We start from the raw sequence: 20611 nt of genomic DNA, 5'->3' as shown, positions 1-20611 counted from the left end.
ACAAACCTGACACTGAGTACAGACATTGTGGTGCAGGTCACTGAATAAAATCTAGCACAACAATACATCTGTGGGAACTGTAAAAAATCCCTTCTGTCCTGCGTGGGCCCATGTCAAACTTTGCAGCCACAGTGATTGCAGAGAGGAAGAATACTCCTCCATTTTGCTAAAAGAAGGTCCTGGGAAAGGTTGAGATTAACTTAATATTTTCAAAATTTTCAGTTGCTACAAAATAATTTATGACTATGATAAATCGGGAGTGAACATTTTTTTGGCCAGTGATATTATAAATGACTTGTAGCTTAAATAAAGCCTTTGAACATCAATATGCTTTTCTAAATGTACATCCTGAATGAACATCACTATGATATTACAATACAGTAATAATAAATAATGATAATACAATGCATTTACAATTTAAATCTAAATATATAAACAAATTTATATGCTGATAAAAAACACTTCTGCTTTTTTGGTGATAGTGATAATTTAAACGTATCAGCAGATATTCATATTCTTATACACATTGCATTCCTCTATGGCAGCAGAGCAGATTAAGCTCTGTCATTTTTTTTACCTTCCTTCCCGGGATTCCTGAAGTCCCTGGCTCTCCCTGCAAAACAAATAAACTTCTAAGAATTTTTCATTTCTTCAGGAAAAGGGGAGAAAATAAACATTAGACCAGAGCTTTAAACAGATGTTAGGCCAATTCAGCAAAGCTGTGCTATCAAACAAGACCATAAAATCATTATTTTAAATTTAAGATGTTTTTTTATAATATACATTCGCAACGTGCAGCACGCACACATTACTGTGCCATTTATTCTGGATGGAAATCAAACATGCTAACACAACAAACCTGTGTTAAAGTTTGGTGTAAAGCTGAATGCAAACAGTCAATTTTTGTTGCTGGAAACTATCTTTTATCTTTCATTTGCAGATTGTTTTCAGAAAGTGATCACTGTTCATACATCATTGATCTATGGAGTGGAGGATGAGCAAGGGGCCACCCATTGCGTCCTCATGCAAAGAAAATAAGACAGCAGTCTTCCCCCCTCTGCCACTGCTGATCATTAAACAATCGTGGAGGACCACTGTACACATGTTAGATCTTCATCTGAGACAATCATGATCATTAATTGAAAGACACAATCATCAAGCATGTGTACAAATCCTGAGACATTGTAACTCACTAATGTTTGTTGTTGTTTGCAACATTAGAAAATAATCGGGTTCACTTTTTGATGCTCTGGTGCATTGATAATCTTTTAACATGAAAAGGCTGCCCTAGCTACAAATGTTAGCACATAAGTGCATGCTGTAGCACTTTATAAATGTTAAGGGGCTGGGTCCACATCTCTTTTTGCAGATTGCAACACAATTAGCTGCTTACTGTTTTATCTCTTAGTTGCAACCAGAGACATAGTAATAAATTGGGTCACCAGTTGTCTTTGTACAATAGTTCTTTGCATATTTGTATAAAGGTGTATATGACCTACATTTGTTCCCAAACAAAATCAGTGTATATAAACACTTTCCTTACCTTGGGTCCCTGTGGTCCAGGCATGCCCTGAGGATGAAGGAAAACAATTGCATATAAGAAACAGAAGAATAGCTCATTAGAATGTATATACACTCTCATGAATAAAACACTAAATCACTGCCTAGTTCATAAGTTCTGACCCTAATGAACAGAGCAGGATATAAAACAAATAAAAATGTTTCATGTTTCGCATAGAGAGTGGTAGAGAGTTTTTTAAAGTGTATCCTCTTAACAATGTTGTTGCATATATTCCTGTTAACGAGAAAGAATGGCAGCATTTGATGTTTGTGCCCATTCTTAAAGATGATAGGGAATAGGGAGATTTAGGGCAATGTCACAAAAATGATCTTCTACAAGCAAAATGTAGGCAAAGAGACTTCTTAGCTACAGTGTCTGCCTCACTACTTAGGATGTTGCAAAATGTGGCCAGTGAAGGTGCAGCAAAGGAACAATATCTAAGCTAGTGATGCCATTGCAGCACGTGAGTGATCTTGCTGCCTCCATAATAATCCTATGGGTGGTGAGTTGCTAAAACCAACAGAATCTCTACTATAACCTGGTCCTTATGCTGCATCCATATGGAGGAGTGCCCAAAAATATATTTTTTTTAACATGTGTGACTGTTAAAGGTTTCGGAACCCCAATAAATATTCTACATATTTTTGATATTCTAATGGTGTTGGTTTAGATGAAATGTTGATTAGTACAAGTAAATATTTTACTGAATGCTTATGTGGTCAGTTTTGGTGCAAACAGTGATAAGTATCAGTAAATACTATTTGCACGCACAGCCAAATTGCTCAACATTCACTACTCTACGAGTACGAGTAAACAATATACAGTATTACTATTGTAATGTAACCTAGAGAAATCAGTCAGGCTTTACATTTCCTTATTGTGTCTAGAATACATTAATATCTAATTAGCTGTGATGGGTTACTGCAAATTGCTCAACATTATTGATGTATGCCAAGATATATCACATACTTATATATGTATAAGTGGATCCTATTCATACTAGCAGGCCTAAGTAACAAGGCAACTCAGATATTTTTATTCACAATGCAAAATAGTTTCACTGGTTATTGTATTTCATACATTGCTTTTTGCCATATAGCGTTCTCTTTATTCCTATTAATGTTCTCTTTGCAAGGCTCAATCAACGAACCTGTAATGCAAGTGTTATTTATTACAATGCTTGTTCCTTTAAGCTATGTGATTGTTTTTCTTCAGTGATCACTGCAGATATTCTCATTGCCCTCATCACCAATAATGATTGTTATGTCAAACAATAATTGTTAAAGCTTAGTGCACTAATGTTACAGTTGTATTCTCTCAAGGAACCCATGTAAAAAAAAAAACAGCCCCTCCAGTAAAACCCCAGCAGCCCCTGAAAAGTAAATACATATTACAGCAATCCTATAGCAAATGAGAATGTGTAATTTATGTATCCAACCCCCCAGCTGACAAGTTGCTATCGTCAGTGCGTGACTTGGCTTGGATTATATGAATAGCACTACCAAGATTCTGTATAGCATACAATATTGTTGTAAATTGTTAAATACCTTTAAAAAGTAAACCTACCTTTCCATCTTTCCCAGGCTTACCAGGCTCACCTATTTTTCCCTGAAGTAGAAAGGAAAGTTAGTACAGCAGACAGTTAAAAACTGCTCAAGCCCCTGGTTTAAAACTGGTCTTCGCCAGCCTGGGAATAGCACATGGTTGGTTGGGACATCAAAGTCTTTCAGGGTCTTTTTTTAGTTTGAATTTCTGCTGGGACCAGGATCATTACAAGTCAGAGTGTTACTTCCTCTGCCTGGTATTTAACAAGAGTCTAGAGTGGAGGAAATAACATTGGTGTCAGCCACTGGCACTTGTGTTTGGATAATGATAGCCTTGATAAAATAAGGAGCAATGAAAACACTGAAGAAGATGCATTTGTTACTCTTGACCCCATCTCTGTAACAGGCTAAATCAACAATATGAGGAAAGTGATGATAACATCTCTAAAGCTAAGGGATACAACAGAGCCATATGATAAAATAACTTTTTTTGCAGTTTTACTGTACAAATGCACCATATAGGCTCCTTTCAGACATGCAGTAATGATGAATAACATTTAGCACTGTGCAGCTTTTTACTCGGATTTACCCAACGCACATATATTAGCCACACCTAAACTACACATGATGTGTTTTGCATTGCTAAAATCCTTAGCCTGAGTTTTGTGTGGCTTAAGGGTCATTAAATGTGGTGCCTTAGCACAGTGCAAATCATGATACAAATGTCGCATTGAATGTGATTTTTTTTGTTAGTTTGTTTTAAAAAATTACTTTGAAAAACAGTTCAAAACCGAAAAAGCATGTAAATAGGCGCTTTTATATATTTTCTTTGAATATTGGCACTGTGGAAATTAGGCTAGATGCCTAAACCTTTCCTAACTGTACTATGCTAATTATTATATAACATTATTATTATTACACAGTATTTATATAGCACCATCATATTACGCAGTGCTGTACAAATCCATAGTTGTGCCATTAACTGACCCTCAAAGGAGCTCACAATCTAATGTCCCTACTATAGTCATTAATGTAGTCTAAGGTCAATTTGGGGGGAAGCCAATTAACTGCACATTTTTGGGATGTGGGAGGAAACTGGAGTACCCCGAGGAAACCCATGCAGACACAGGGAGAACCTACAAACTCCACGCAGATAGTGTCCTGGCTGGGATTAGACCCTGGGACATAGCGCTGCAAAGGCCTGAGTGCTAACCCCTGAGCCACCATGCTGCCCCACTTAGGTTGTATAATTGACACTTATCCTGCCTATACAGTCTACAAATTAGTAAGCCTGGGGAAATATATAGAAATAAATTTAAGACTTACAGGTGGTCCAGTAATCCCTGGCATTCCCGAATCTCCTGGAGGTCCTACTGGACCAGGTGGTCCAGGCGGGCCTGGTAGCCCTGGTGGACCTTGAATTCCTGCCTGACCCTGTTCACCCTAATTTGAAAGAGAAAAAGAAAAAAAAAAATTAACTTATATACAATTTAGTCACTTTTGTTGTGGTAGAGCACACCGCATTCAGCAACAGGCAACAGACACAGAACCAGAAAGCTTTAATTCAGGTTAGTATGCCTTAAACATCAAGGGGTTTCCTATAACTGAGTTCATAAATTGATGGGTTTTATTTTATATGTCTGTGTTTTACAGGGTGTATAGATGCCTGTCCCTTAACACTTAGGTGATTACCTTTATTATAATAAATTGAAATGAGATGAGTTGTAATAAAGCTTCATTATTAAACAGGTATTGTACATTGCCTTATCATCTCAATACTTCATGAGTCTTAATGGATAATTTTATCTCTAAACATAGGGAAAGGTCAGCGTTATTTCAGACAACGATGTTGTCGTAAAAGCAGCCTGTGAAAGTGATCTAAGGAATTTTTGAAGTTGTCTCTTACATCTCCTATTAAATCTCTTATAATTGCATAATCCTCTTTGTCCTACTTTTTGCATTGCGGTATCTTTATATTGACAGAAGCTCTACCCCCACCACCACTTTTCCATGTTGCTATAATGATGGTTTCTTAGAAGGATGACATTCCTTCTATAAATATTCTGCCCTGACACTCAATGCGCCTGAATGATGTGCTGCCTTTTAAAGCAAGGATTATAAGGGCTGCCACGTGGACAGTTATACAGTAGCATGTTCTGCCATTGTTTATAGAAAAATAGCTTAGTGTCGGTATTGGAATACATTTTTTGGGGGGCATAATTTAAGTCTACATTTTTTCATATTTATTTTCATGTTTTTTTAATTAGGCTAATAAAACCCTGGTAATGAAATTAGGCAATAGGTGTAATACTCAATAGATGACAGATTACTATATATATATATGATAGAAAATGTAACCTAAAAAGAATCTCTGGTTTTATTAATATGACCTCAGAGGCCACAATTACTCTTCTACCACCAGCTTTTGAGCCATGCAAATGTTATTACTGGAATCTTAATAAATGTCCTATTATTCCTAAAGGTTCACAAAATAATGTAGTAAAATGTATGAAACATAGGAAACTGAACTGTCCATTGCAGTTTTTTCCTGCTTTGCTCACTTTATAAATAAGGATCAGTCAATACTAGTAGAACATGGGAACCTTTCCTTTGCTTGATTTGTATACATCAGCTGCTGCATGTACAACATTATTTGCCATGTTGTTCTATTTTATGCACAGCTGTAGGGAGTAAGAATGCATTTCAGTAATGTCTTGGTGATTTTAGAAACCCATTACCAGTATATATATATTCAGCTGAGGTTGTGATACGTCCCATTTATTTCCTAGGTGAAAGCTAATTTAAAGGACTGTTGGGTTAAAGGCCCCAACCATCATAGCACATGGTTTTAGCAGCAACAAAGGAGTTATGCATCATCTTGTGACTGTACTAATCCCTGGATAGTGTCAGTAATTCAATGACATCACTTTTGGAATGTTATACAACTCATAGAAGGGATACACTAGGGAACAGTATGTCTAGAAATATTCTCCTTATTATAAATTTGTCTTAATGACAACTGTGGCACCTATGAAAATAAAATTAAATTATACAAAGTGCAACAAACAAGGAGAAAAAAAAGAAAATAAATAAATAAATAAATAAAAGAAATATTTTACCAATCTGATGGGCTGCTTTATCTTAATGCATTCTGCAAACCATCACTGCACTTTTTTATATATATATTATATTGGCCTTTCATGGTCTGGTTAAAACCAAACAAAAACAATTGAAAAAAACTTTGTTTGCTCATAACAATTCAGATATTAGTTTTAATTTTTATCAATATTACAGTTGAAATCTGACTGGCTGCTTTGAGCAACACAAAGAGATTTTTCTATGTGTATATGTTGCAGTGTGACCTATAAATCTAATTTTGGTAACGCTAGAGTGAACTATAAAAGCATATCAGGCGGGGAACTGGAGAAAAAAGTGGATCTTTACCAACAGCTAAAATGAAAGAATCACATTAAAGTTTTTTTTATTGTCTTTAAAGAATAGCATTCTCTTTTAATGAATAATACTACATTTTTTTCCTAATGGGACATTAATTGCTATGTAAAACCTTTGGGCTTTTGACAGTTAAAAGCAAATTATTAGAAAAGGAGTTACAGTATTTGCACGTTTTAATCATGCAGCTTATTAAGGATCATTGTTTAATCAATATTAATTAAACAACATAGGCACCAAATGCAAAAAAACTGCAAACTGCATTAGGAAACCCATTGGAGGGTAAGACAGTGAATGAGCCAGAATGCCAAGCAAACAGAGTGGTGTACCTGGAAGATGCGCTTTCTTACGATCGCTGGCTGAACCGCCCGCACTGTATTAATCATAGCAGGCAACAGCTGAAGGGTGACACAGATCAGGAAATTCCCAGTGCAATGGTGTGATGATACAGTGCAAGGTAGGCCAGCAAAGTGTGACAAGTCAGAAGATCGGACAAGACAAGAGGAGAAAGAACAGAGTAAGGGTAATAGAAAGTTTTACCGTGAAATAGCATAAAGAGGAGGATTCTGAACAATGATCCACAGGAAAACATTTAGGTACTGCCCTTAAATACCAAGGCTACTTTGTAGATATGCTTTGCACAATACAATGACAGCATTATTTCTTCTTAGCTGCAAAATAGCCAGTATGGGTTTGTTTTGATGTAAAACACAGAAAAGTTAGTACAATGTACGGAAAATCAGTTTAATGCACAGTTTTTTGGTCAATTTAGTGCTAGAGTTTCCCCCGCAACAGACTGAAAACTGTCTGAATTAATAAATGTCTGTATTGCCCATAGCAACCAATAAGATTCCAGGTAATTTTTTTTTCAATGAAAGAATTAAAGTATTACACTTTTAGACCCACTGACATCTTTAAATCTTACAATTTATAGTTTATAATTGTCAGTAGATTGGCCACCATGAACTTAATACTTCTCCTCTTTACATGTGTTACAAGCCCTATATATTCAAAAAATGCTGAATTTTATTTAGTCAACAATGCAAATAATAAACGTTTGTAATTAAAAATGTTGATAATAGTCTTTTAGGTTTTTTTTAACCTATTTAACCTATTCAGGACAAGTGGCATTTGCAAGCAACCAGTACAATTCTGCAATCCCTGATATAATGTAAAAAGGAAAAAAAAAAGTAATCTAACAGTTGTCTCATGGGGAACATCCACAGAAGTGTTCCTGCCTGGAAGGCATAGCAGAAATCCACCAGGGAAATAGCACACATAACTACATATGCTGTGCAAGCTATATTGTCTATATAAACAGCAATGAAAGAAACAGACGAGAATTTAATAATTCTTCCATGCATTATTTTTAACAGACTCAACTGAGCTTTGTGCAGGTGCTTTACTAGGAATTGTGAGATACTGTATCAAAGAGTTCATTATTTGAAAACTAGTGTAAAGGTAAAACAGCTTTCATATCTATGGAAACTTGTTTCATTTTTTTACTTGCTCAAAAAAAAAATACAATGGCATAGTGGCAAAAAATGTTTTATTGCAGACACAATTTTGTAACCCTATACTATTTTTGGGCATTTTCTTTATTGGATGCTGAAGTTGAAGATTTACACTTTTGCATTGTGGCAACTCTAGATAAAATGCAGGTTATTGCACGGGTGGGTATATGTAGGTCATGATGCATTGTCATTTATTCTAAATGGTACTCCAATACACACTATATCACACTATAAGATATGATGGGGATATTCTGCGTATTTTGAATTGTAAAAAATAATGCAAATGTGTTTTTTCATATATTAAAAGCTCAAAAGAATGGGCTCCCAACTCTATATAAAAAATAGCAAATCCTAAGACGTGTGTGTCAGTGATTTCTGCTCCTTTCCTGTTATGTCTTTAAGACCGGAAAGGAAAAGAAATTTCTCTCACCCGGTGCAGACAGACAAAAATATTTCTTATAGGGGTTTAGAGTTGGTTCAGCATTGTAATATGGTAATGAGGAGAGCAAAGAAAGGGTAAGTTTTTGGGGACATGGTCGTTAAAGCAAACCCTGCACGGGGATTGCTTTAGATTGGGGTAACGAGAAGAAATAACAAGTATAACAGAGATTACTAAACTGATAAACTGAAGACTAAATAGGGCCAACCCATTTATACTACTAGCTTGAAAACATCTACTACTATAATTTTTTTTTATCTATTTGGAAACACTCATGTGGTTTATAACACAACTTGGCAGATGTATTTAAAAGAATGTACTACATGCGTAAGTCATTGCTATTTATTTGTACTTCTGAAAGTCTAAAATAAGAATGTTTAAAAGAAAAAAAAGAACAAAAAGCAAATATGTAATACTGCATATGACAAAAGTTGGAGCCTGGAATCTGAGTGGTTGTTAGAGGTTGCAATATCAACATTGTTTTCTCTTTAAAGATTGACGTTAGAGTTGAAAACTTCTGTGTTCCACTTCATTTTAAGAGATGTACCTTATGTTTCCAAGTAAAAGGGAAATGGAAAAATGATTTTTCTGCCATGTGATCTGAATGGAAGTAGAGTTTAAGTCCGTCTGTCATACAATGTCTGGCAGCCTCATATTGCATTTTTTCCAAATATGCTGCTTGTTATACAATTCCTCTGATAATTCCCAGGCCTTTTTGAAATGCAATGTCTTTAACTACAGAAGCTGAATTCTATAAAGCGCCATTATGACTATACATTAATATTTACATATGATCGGCTCAGAATTTAAAGCTGAAAAAATGCAATATAACGCCTCTAGTCCTGACTTTGTTTGCAGACGTTGCTTAGCAATAGACACCCACAAACCTTCAAAGTAAGAATCTGATTGGAGCGCAGAGCTGCAAAAGTGGTACTTAAATATTCCTATTGGACAGTAGAAACACAGGGACATATAATGTCAGGAGGTTTTAACAGCTAGACCCTAAACAAAAATTGTAGCTTTCTTCAATTCAAATACTCAGTACAGTCATACTATATTTTGTGCCTAATTTAGGTCCAAGAATATCATATCATTTTTTTTACATAGCATGCAATTTTAAAAAATCATAAAAATTTGTCTTTAAGACATAATAATGTTTAAAGTCACACTGCTTCTTTGTGGCACGTACAGTATGTGAATGGTTTAGTCTTATACTGACTGTTTCATGGGTTAAAATCACATCAGATCATGATCCAAAATAATATTACAAAATACATATACCAATTGTTTGCATGTCATCATATAAGGGTTTAAAACACAGCTAGACTGAACAAAAAACATTGGAACTAAAACTTATAAACTGCAAAACAGATGGAAAACATGCCTCCAATGGTACCGTAAACCTCTCCAAAATGCAACTCCATCCACCTGAATTTGTAATGCAAATGCCAACTTTTTTTATCAGTATTTGCATAGGGTTAAGCATACCTACCTACTCCTGTATGACACCTAGCATTAATAACATTTTTCATGATAAGGATAGGCATAATCATTTATTACCTTTTACAGGGATCACAGGACTCCTTGTTAAAATGCTGTAATCTACTTTTTTTTCTGAAGAATGTAGACTTTTTTAAAGTCAGTTTTAAGCACTTATGTTTGACCTCCTCTATCTGGTATCTGTAGATTAACATTTTCCTGCATGATGTCCAATGCTGAGTAAATGCTTTATTATCTCAAAAGGGAAGCTTTAGCCTCTAGATGCCTTTCAAGCCTAAAGATGCCATTGTGACTCTATTTATGACTGAAATTGGTACATACAATTGCAGTATGAATAAAATAATACATACATTAGTGCCTGCACTGAACATTTTGCTAAGGTTTAGGTTTCATTTACAGCAATATTTGAATCTGTTTATCTTCCCATATGCCAAATTTTTCATTGAGGTATGCTTTGGTACCCGATAATGAGCATTAAACACAATCAATGTTTCTTAAAACATTTATGTGTAAAGAATGTACAGAATGCATAGCTATAAAAATGGAATCAAAGCTATTTCGCTTTAAATGTGTCAAATCACCCAAAACTAAAAATAGAGCTTTGTATTTTTGGCCTCTGGATCTACAGCTGTAAGCCTTCACATGTCTGTCTGGCCGCCTGCTGTGTCCAGTACATGTGGATCTTTAATTTAATATACATTGGTGAAGTGTATAGCAGGTACAGTTAAAAGACTTCTGCTAAAACAGCAGGATGTGTGGAGCTCTCTGTGGCAGGTGTTAGCAAGGACAGTGAGAAATCTCACCTATAAAGCCAACTTTGATTTTACCCATCAGTATACATCTCTGAGGAAAATATAGGCTTTGCGTGGATTAACCCTTTCAGGGGAAGGTCAAGTCATCATTTTCTCATGCGACTATTACTTCATTGGTGCAGTTAAGGCACATCTGTGTTTGGAACTGACTAAGCTCCCGAGGACTAAATATTGTGCCTGGGTTGTAAAGGGGACCAAAATTCCATCTCAGGCAGGCAGGTGTCACTAGCTAGAATAATACGTGAGTACATCGAGAACATACATATTTATGTATTATATCTTGTTAATTTGACAATAACTTTCTCATCAAAATGTTTAATTCCTATACGTACATATCCTTGAATTATTCATTAGTCAGTAATTTTTTTAATGGCTTTAATGTCCTGTAAATTGGTGTTTTATCATTTAGATACTCATTTTTTACCCTAAATTTAAAGGCAGCCTGGAAGTCTGCAATATTTTAAGACATAATCTGAAATACTCACTGAATTTATGAATAAATACAACCAAAATTCCTTATATACCATACATTCTGTATATTTAACTGATGAAAGTGGTAAAACCAGTAATGGTCCATGGCAGGCAGTCTATAACAGATTACAGAACAGTGCTCTGCTGCTTAGATTTATTGTGAAAATATTTATGAATGCTGTGATATAAGCTTTTATTGAATCTGAAAAAATGTATTTCTATACAGTTCCATATCTGCTTGTGTTTATATATCTGGCTTTGGGTAGATCTGTTCTTTCTCTTGTCCTCTAATCCTATTTTATGTTTATATTCTTTTTTTCACCTTGAGGGTTTAGCTGCAGGCAGCAGCCCAGCTCTGTAATAAAACCCAGGACACTGCTTAAACAAGGATCTCTTTGGTCTTTCTTTTTCAGCATAACAATCCAGTGATGCCGGTTTTGCTAAATAAACACAGCTGACCCTTCTATTATTGTGTTGGTACCGGAACACAAACACCAACAGTATATCACAGCACAATGTCTCATGTCATCAACGAAATAAATAATACCCATTAGACCTAATGTTGAAACTGCTATTATCATCACCAATGCTTCCCAAAGGTCTTCCAAAATAATATTTCTATGTGTATTAACAACTAGTAATAAAAGGATTTTCTGATGATTTGACACTAGATTTTTATTGGTTTGAATGATTGCTAGTGTGAAAATCTAGTGTTATTACAGTGGTTCCAAGACATCATTTAGAGATTAGCCATGCTAACAACCTCTATTTACTATGGGGAGGACATTGCGGGACCCCTCCTGCTTGTCCTCCCCCTCAACAATTATTGAATGTCTGTATCTCTGTACACTAGGCTGTTAAAGACAAGCTTCTATTTTAGAGCAACTGGTTTTTCCTTATGTTTATCCAAAGTATGAATATTATCAGATATCGTTTCACACTGCAGTTGTTCTGTACTAATCATTGTTATTATTAGCATTTCTTTAAGACAGTCGTCATGTTTTCCTTTTCTAATCACATTTTTGGAACAATCAACGTGTTTATGGCCAGTTTAAGATGTCCTGAATCAGCTAATTTAACTTGCAAGACATTTTAAAATTTTGGGATCCAAATTTTTTTTAATATCATATATGTTTGATTGCATGTGCAAGCTGAACACAATGGGCTGATTTATTAACATTCTCCTATTATGGAAGGCTATCATTTGAATGTGCAAATCGGTTATAGAGTCATTGCTAGGTTCACCAACATATGCTGTCTAAAATTGTACTGGACATCGATGACATTTGCTCACCAAAGAGTTACTTTTAGGTTGTTGTATAAGCTGGTAACATGCAAATGAACATAGATGTATTGTCATCAACAAACTTAAACTAGACATAACATCTGTGGGGCAGAAATCACTTCTAAAAACTGGACGAGGCTTTATCAATTAATGAATACGTTTTTTTTTAGTACATTTAAGCAGATTGTAGCATACGTGTGGAATGCAGTTCATAAAATATATAATAATAAAACAACAGGCTTATCAGATTGAGTGCCCAGCTACATGGCCAGTTCAATAATCCTTCAGGACATTTGTAGTTCACGGCTTACAGCCAAATCTTTATACCAAAACTCAGAGAGGCTTATGTGTGCTTGTTCCTTTCAACTGATAATGCTTTTCTTCCTGTTTCACCCTATAAACCATGTCATCAATTCTTAATGAAATGATTGGCATGTCATTTGGAAGAGGGCCAGAAAGATGGTCGTTACAACACTGTATATTTACACAGCAACAGCCTCTTATAACTTCAAACATGACATGTTCATACACATGTTATTACTGTAATGTTAGAGCCCGATGTTTCGTAAAATCTTTATTTACTTCTAAGGCTTTTTATGGCCAGAGCATTGTGTGTATGCTGTTTTTTTTTCCCCGCAACATAGCCTATTAACATTTCAAATTAGTCACTTTCCAGATTGCTGTCTTCTAGAATCATCTGCTAAGTAAAACAAAACCCAGAATATTGAATCATGTTTTTGGAAGAGAAAAAGCGGAACTAAGAAAAACAAACTGCAAGACCATATGCTGAACATCTTGCGTAAAACCTTCTTCTCTGTAACAGTCTTGCAGGATACAGTACAAGTGAACCCAATAATAGGTCATACACACATCAGAGAAGGATTAGGTGTTTTGGCTCCAACATCTACACTCCAAAAACAGTCATTCAGTAAGCCAGTGCAAAGAGTAATAATTCATAACTACCAGTTAGATTTCAGTTTATAAAATCAAGAGCATGAAAAGTCCTAATTGGCTGCCATGAATTACTGCACTTAAGCATGTAAACTTAATTTACTAAAAGAGTAAAAAATGTTCACTTTGAAAAGTCACAGATTGACACTTCTTTGTTCACTTCATTTAAAATCTTATTGACATTTTAACAACACAAAATTTACAAACTGCGATTTTTTTTAGTGTGGTGGCTCTTTTGGCATTTGTCACTATCATTTATGCTGATAATCATTTTATAAATGTGACATTAGTAGTAAAACTGCTAACAGAAGTTCATGAATGGAAAACAAATGTGTTAGGTAAATGGCACATTTATGAATTGAGTGAACACAAAAGTGCCATTATTTACTGAAAACAATGAGAAAATGTTTTCATGATAATCTCAAAGATTGCCCCTTTATAAAAATGTCCAAAAGTTGTACTTGTTTTAACTAACTATTTACATTTAGGAGAATAATAGACCATTAGATTTTACCTTGCACCTGATTGGATGAACAGTTTATTTTTTTTTCGATGTGCACCATTTCTACTCTTTAGTAAATCATCTCCTATATGTGTTGGTTAGTTTTATTAGCCTTAAGATTGGGCTAGTTTTTACGGCTTAAATTATTTCCCAATGTCAATCTGCCACCACAAACCTCTGCACTGTTTGATTTATATTCTGTACGGATTGCAACACCAGAAAGCAATTGCTTTCTCCACTCAGCAATGATTGCTCCACAAGCCTACATACAAATGCAAAGACTAATCACATATATTAGTGCATAACTTCACCCTAAATCTTCTTTCATTATAAGACATTCAAACTCATAATAATTAGTCATGTTAAGTCTATTTTTCACCCCATGTGGATTGACTGTAATGAGATATAAACTACAGCTATCAAAAAATAAACACTTCAATTAAGTGCTGTTGAAGCGTGCAGTGACTACAATGCTTAGAGAACAGTATATATGTAAATAACAAGCAAAGTTTACCCTGTGAGAGTAATCCGCACAGAGACCCTGAAATGAGAAAAGAGAAGGGGGGAAATCTTTGTTGTTATATATATTGTTTTATAACACATGATGTCTATATTTAATGTATACGTTATAACTATAGATTACAATATAATTTTAAAGATAAACTATAAAATAACAGAGCACCACAAATGTTCACAGTTTATTTTTAATAGGGAACATAAGTACATACTGTTAGAAAAATGTGAGACCAGTGAAGACCAATTCAAGTAGCTGTTTAATGCATAGAGCCTCTAGTCACTGAAAATATAGTCCAGGTATACATGGATGGAGGAAGACTAATTTGGAGAGCCTTTCAATTTGGGGTCCTAGCAAAGAATTTTTTAGTGTTTGAAATAAATCCTAGGACAAGAAAATTGGAACAAAAGTAATCTAGATAGGCTTTGATTTTATTTCTGATTTGATGTTAGCCTTCAGTAGAGATACACTAGTGGCTTAAACCCTACACCCCAGCACTTTTTATTTTGGATATAATTCCAAAAAAGTGTTTTATTCTCTCTCTCGTCTCAAGTTTAATTCTGAAAAGCAGCTCCATGTATCTGTGTCTCTGGTTGGACTTGTTACCCAGAAGAGCACCTGTTATCTAGTGAATCTGGCAATGGGGACATCTGTTCCAGTAACAGCTTTGAAATGTGGGATTTTCCTCAAGGTATCCCTTCACTTCCTGTTGTGCCTCGTAGACAAGACTTGATGACCCAAACACCAATAAAAACCTACAACCTACCTTGCTCTTCCATAAAATGTATTGAGCTACACAACATGAACAGTACTGCACAATGTATGTGTAGGTTGTGGGGTGGACTGAAATAGCAACATACGTGCATGGGTACCTTATACCCTTATATATGATGAACTGATGTTTCATGTTATGGTAAGATCCTCTGGTTCTATATATATATATATACACACCATTGGACATTCTACTAGATAACCCACACAGAAACCCTATGACTTTTTAGGAACAGTTATGGTCGTTAGTGAAAAGGAAGACTGAAACACAATATTATTTCTCATCTATTATAATCAGAGGTCTCAAAGGAATCGGATTTGTATATGTTTACTGAAGCCAGGAAGGATACTGCCTGTATTGTTCTATGTAGTGTCCCAGTTTACTTTCACCTCTTTGTTCCTAGGGCACTGAGGTTATCCGCTGCCATCTGCTAAGCTGCAATCCACCCATTTTATCGTGCAATAAAACAGGATCAGATTAAAAAAACATTGTCATAGACTAAACATAATGTCAGCTCTAAATAGACATGTGTAACTGTCGCCTAGTACCTACTCCTTCCTGGTGATGTTAGTATGCAAAACGGCAAGAAAAATAGGCTCCGGTTATTAATCGGACAATTGTACTACACAAATGGAGACTAGAATAGCGTTCCTCCTTCCTGTAGTAAACATACAGAGACCTGGCCAGATTTTAAATGCTTGGTTGGAGACAGCAGGTCAGTTAAAACCGTGAAGGTTTAGGACTATGTCCTACGGGCAATTCTGTTGTTGACATTACCAGAAAATAGCAAATATGGTATTTCCTGTTGATATCTCTCACTCCATATTGAGATAAATTATAATAGTGACAAAATTGTAAAATGCATTATTTGGCATTGAGAACTTGAACAGGATCACAGGAACAGAATAGGATCACATATTTTCCCAAAGACCTACAGTACAGGTCAATGTTTAAGCCTTTGTAAACTTCCTCAAAGATAGATAAATTAGTCCCAGCTTTATTGCAAAAAATTAAGAATGCCTGTGAACGCTGACCTATTTGGTTCCATACACCTCACCCCCTGGCACTGGTCAGGACCCTGAGCTAAAGATATTTCTGTAAATCTATCTATCACCATGATTTTTTTCATCTACTTTTTATTAAGTCCTAAACTGTCTAAGGAATTGTATCACATAGTATGAAATTATGAAATGGCAAAATAAATAAAACGTCCAATTATTTGAAAATATAAGTTTTTTCAAACTGTCTGAAAGTACAAAAAGACTTTGGAAATAATATATTTTTTTCTTGGTGACCCATATTTAGTAGAGGTTGGATTGGCTTCTTTGATTCTAAAGTGTTTGGATGCATTAACTTTGAATTAACAAGAGGCGTGCGGGCCTCAAAGCAATAACTGATTTATTATCACCATATATTAAATGCCTACTATTTCATTTAAGATTTTTTTCAGTATATAAAAAGAATTTTATAACAAAGAAGAAATTAGTAAAGAATCCAGCATTTCATACCTTTTCTCCTTTGGCACCTGCTGTTCCCTAATACAAGAAAAACATGGCATTAATTAAATTGCAGTGGTTCATAAGTTTATTCAAAAGCAGACAGAAACTTTTATACTTTACAGCATTACTTTTTTTTTATCAGAACACATGAATATACAATATATACTCACTGGATTTCCTTTTGGACCAGGAGGACCCTTAAAAAGAAAAAAAAGGGTTGCTTTGTATTAGACAGCATTCAATAGTAATACATACAGTATGATTCATATTATAGAGTCATAGGCAGGACAAAGGTAGAAAAAATGTTCTGTATTAGTCAGTGACATAAAATCCATACAATTCCCTGGAACCAATGGGTGGATGAGTGGATTTTTTAAATTATAAAATTTTGCTTTTTAAATAAAATTTATAAACTTTTTAATCAACTATTAGACTACCATCAGGTCACAGAAAGAACATAAATTTCAAATATTTATCAATTCCAGAAATGTGGAAGGTTTTCTTTTTTATTTATTTTTACTCTTAATGGTTGGCTAATTATGTGCCAAAATGCCTGGCTGATCAGTATTGAAAATATTTACACTCTGCAACAAATTAATCATCTGTGGATAGAGGTCACAGGAAAAAGCAATAAAAGTCATTAATGTGGAACCCACAAGCCTGCATATTCTGTCAAGTAATTGTGTTTATTGTGCTAATAGGGGTCACTTTTACACAAAGCCACAGATCCGACCTAATAGATTGATTCATTGTTCAAACATCTTGTAAAATAATCTTTCCTTCTAAAACCACTATGCTCTTGTTTGCAGCAATACCTATCCATAAAATTTATCTTACACCACAAAGCAGGTTTTACATACATATGGAATATTTCAAAACGCTTAATCATTTAACCTGAATGCAAGTCAGTACAAATTATAGTCTATTTAAAACTCATTTGAAAATTACCTGCTTCTGTGCAGCAGCTATACAAATATACATTTCACAATTTGATTTAAAAGCGGGATATGGGAGCACTTATTATCAATAATTGGTTGATTTAACCTTCCTATACTTTGCAGACATAACAACCTTGCCCTCCTGTCCCAGACTGCATATATTGGGCTGTCTCCAAGATGCCAATCTAAACACCCCGGGATGTGAGAATGGACCAAACTACAATAAAAACAATTCATGCTGGCTTAAAATAAATTCAAAACGTAACATTTATACAGAAAAGAAATCATGAAACTAAAATACATGTTTTACCCTTATTTCTACTAAGATGTTAACTTTAATGGCTCTGAAAAAAAAAACTATTTTACCATCTAAGATAGTCTAGGTTAAAAGTGTAAAACAGGACTGAAGATGGTCAAAATGCATCCCTGTTATCTTGTGTGCAACAAAGCCTTCTAAATGTACTGCACCAAATAGGTGACGTATCACCAATGCAATAAAGCTGATGTTCACACTAACAATGACATACCTTAATGCAACTCTATATTTAATAAATATTCAATAATTGATTTTGTTTGATTTTGTTTAAAATGCAAACAGTATAAGTACCTTAACTTGGCTTGTACTCTTGCCAACCCCTTGTACTGGAGAGCCTAGATGAGAAGCAGCACAAAGAACCAAAAGGTTGTGCTGCAGTGATTGTGTGCTAACAAGAGACATGCTCTTTCAGTTGTAACAACGTTGTATTTTTTGCTCTTAACATTAGTGTTTAAATAGTTGTAACTTGACCTTAAACCTTTAAAAGAACTAACAATTCTAAAGCTAAAATGGAGGAAATTAAATTTTCACCCTTAAATGTCCAAATTCCAACTTTGGCTAAGAAATGTTCTCCTTGTATTGTTAACCATAAAAAAATTGGAACTGACTTACCAAAAAAGTCATTACTGCGATGGAATCTCTATCAACAGGAAAGTTGTTGGTAAGGTATGAATTGAAGAAAACTAATTGTACCAAAGACTAGACGGAAGGCTAGAAAAAGGTTGTACAGATCCTTTATAACCTTGGTAGGTGATCCAACTCTTATTTAAATTATTTAGCTAAATGTAACACATATTTATTCAGCCAGGCAGCATGATTGGCCAGTGGCTGGCACTCTTGACATTACAGCACTAGGGTTTCAGGTTCAAATCCTGGCTAGGGCATTTTTTTCATTGAGGTAATTCTCCCCGTGTCTGGGTTTCCTACCCCATCTCAAAAACATGCAGTTAGGTTAAATAGCTTCCCACCAAAAAACTGTTCTTAGATTGTGGTAATGCCTATAGTAGGGAGATTAGATTGCAAAACCCTCTGAAGAGGAATAAGTGACATAACTATGAACTGTGTATTATGTGAGTACTATATGAATTCCAGATAATAATGTGAGCATTTCATGTACTTTTTATGTTCACACACAGAAAAACTAAAGGTCTCCATAGACCCAAAGTGACAGTCATTTGATCTCGAAGATCATACACTGAGAGTAAAACAATGCTATGTCTGTAGTAAAGTTTGACCTCTGCAGTCACCAGCTGCACTATTTTAAAAGTTTGGATTTATCCAGCTAATCACCACCTTTTTCCCATAGTAAGTCCAGCACAAGTGGTGTCTTCTTCAGCTGGGTAGATTAACCCTCTGCATTCGTTCTGTAATCAACTCATGTCAGAATCTTATCGGTGTACCCCAAGGGGTGGGAGGGGATCTTCTAATACGGACACCTGTTCCTGTGACAACAAAGTGGGGGATTCCTCTTACAGGGCCGGAAGTAATAGGAAATTTACCCAATGATACATAGGCATTTAAAGAACTCACAGGGATTATAACATTGGGCTTTGTATCAGCAGAATATAATAATCCATGATATCCGGGTCATTAAAAAAATGTAGATAACAAATGAAGCCATATATAATGGGATAGGGGTTATTATGTATGTTGATAAGTGTTTTCTTAGTAAACAAGACTTACACATGCAAAAGTATGGAAAGCCTGTATGTTAAACTGGAATACGGCTACACAAACTAATTTCCATATAAACAAAAAACAGATTCAAGGCGCCATAATATGAACATTTGCTATGTAGTTGAATAATTATCTTTAATTTTCTTTTCTTCCAAAACCGTCAATCGAACATTATAGTGGAGATTATGAAATCCATCTGGATATAATTAGCTCCATTGGTCACTTACTAGTTTGTATGACAGTTGTTGTAAATTATGGCTAATTAGAGACATGTGTACATACAGGTGTGTTACAGATGACTTCAGATTCTAAAGATACACTACAAAGCCTATAGCAGAAGGAATAAAGTAATACTGCTCAAAGTAATCAAAGTGATAATTAAGTCAATATTAATCCTTTACTGAAAATAAATCTGGAATTTATGTGCTTACTATGAGCAATCCAAAAATAGTTTTTTGATATTCATTTCTATTTATAACCAGCCATTCTTAAACATTTCTACACTTACTGTGAGCATGTGACTTAAATGTTTGTAGTAAACCAACTTTAAGACTACTACTAAACAGTGTGTAACCTTTAAAGTGCAAAATTATTTTTCCCCTATCTTGTTCCTGCATTAAAAAGTACTCCTTTTCTTATTTTCTTCCAACACTGTTGCTGGCCTCATCCGCAATCCAGTGCCAATGATCCTCTACCAGTAACTGCCCCTATTCACTGTGCACCGAGACTGTTGCTAAAAGGGTTGTGGCACCACCCAGGCAGGACTCACTGTGATCTTCACCCAGACTGGGCTCACTGAGATCTTCTTCCAGGTAGGATTCACTGTGATCTTCACCCAGGCAGGATTCATTGTGATCTTCACCCAG

General features: G+C 35.0%; 1 protein-coding gene across 1 annotated transcript in view; it reads right to left on the bottom strand.

Annotated features, from left to right (window-relative positions):
* The window catches only part of COL13A1 (collagen type XIII alpha 1 chain), a 106195-nt gene that overhangs the window by 49215 nt on the left and 36369 nt on the right, over window positions 1-20611 (bottom strand). Inside the window, exons 9-16 of the mRNA XM_072423751.1 lie at window positions 16985-17011; window positions 16824-16850; window positions 14544-14570; window positions 9396-9452; window positions 4432-4548; window positions 3128-3169; window positions 1544-1570; window positions 578-613 (exon numbers count right to left, since the gene is read on the bottom strand). Coding sequence (XP_072279852.1) covers window positions 578-613; window positions 1544-1570; window positions 3128-3169; window positions 4432-4548; window positions 9396-9452; window positions 14544-14570; window positions 16824-16850; window positions 16985-17011 — 360 coding nt within the window. The remainder of the gene's footprint in view (window positions 1-577; window positions 614-1543; window positions 1571-3127; window positions 3170-4431; window positions 4549-9395; window positions 9453-14543; window positions 14571-16823; window positions 16851-16984; window positions 17012-20611) is intronic.

The sequence above is a fragment of the Pyxicephalus adspersus genome, chromosome 10 (assembly GCF_032062135.1).
Source record: "Pyxicephalus adspersus chromosome 10, UCB_Pads_2.0, whole genome shotgun sequence".
NCBI lineage: Eukaryota > Metazoa > Chordata > Amphibia > Anura > Pyxicephalidae > Pyxicephalus > Pyxicephalus adspersus.
This window is presented reverse-complemented; position numbering and strand designations above follow the sequence as displayed.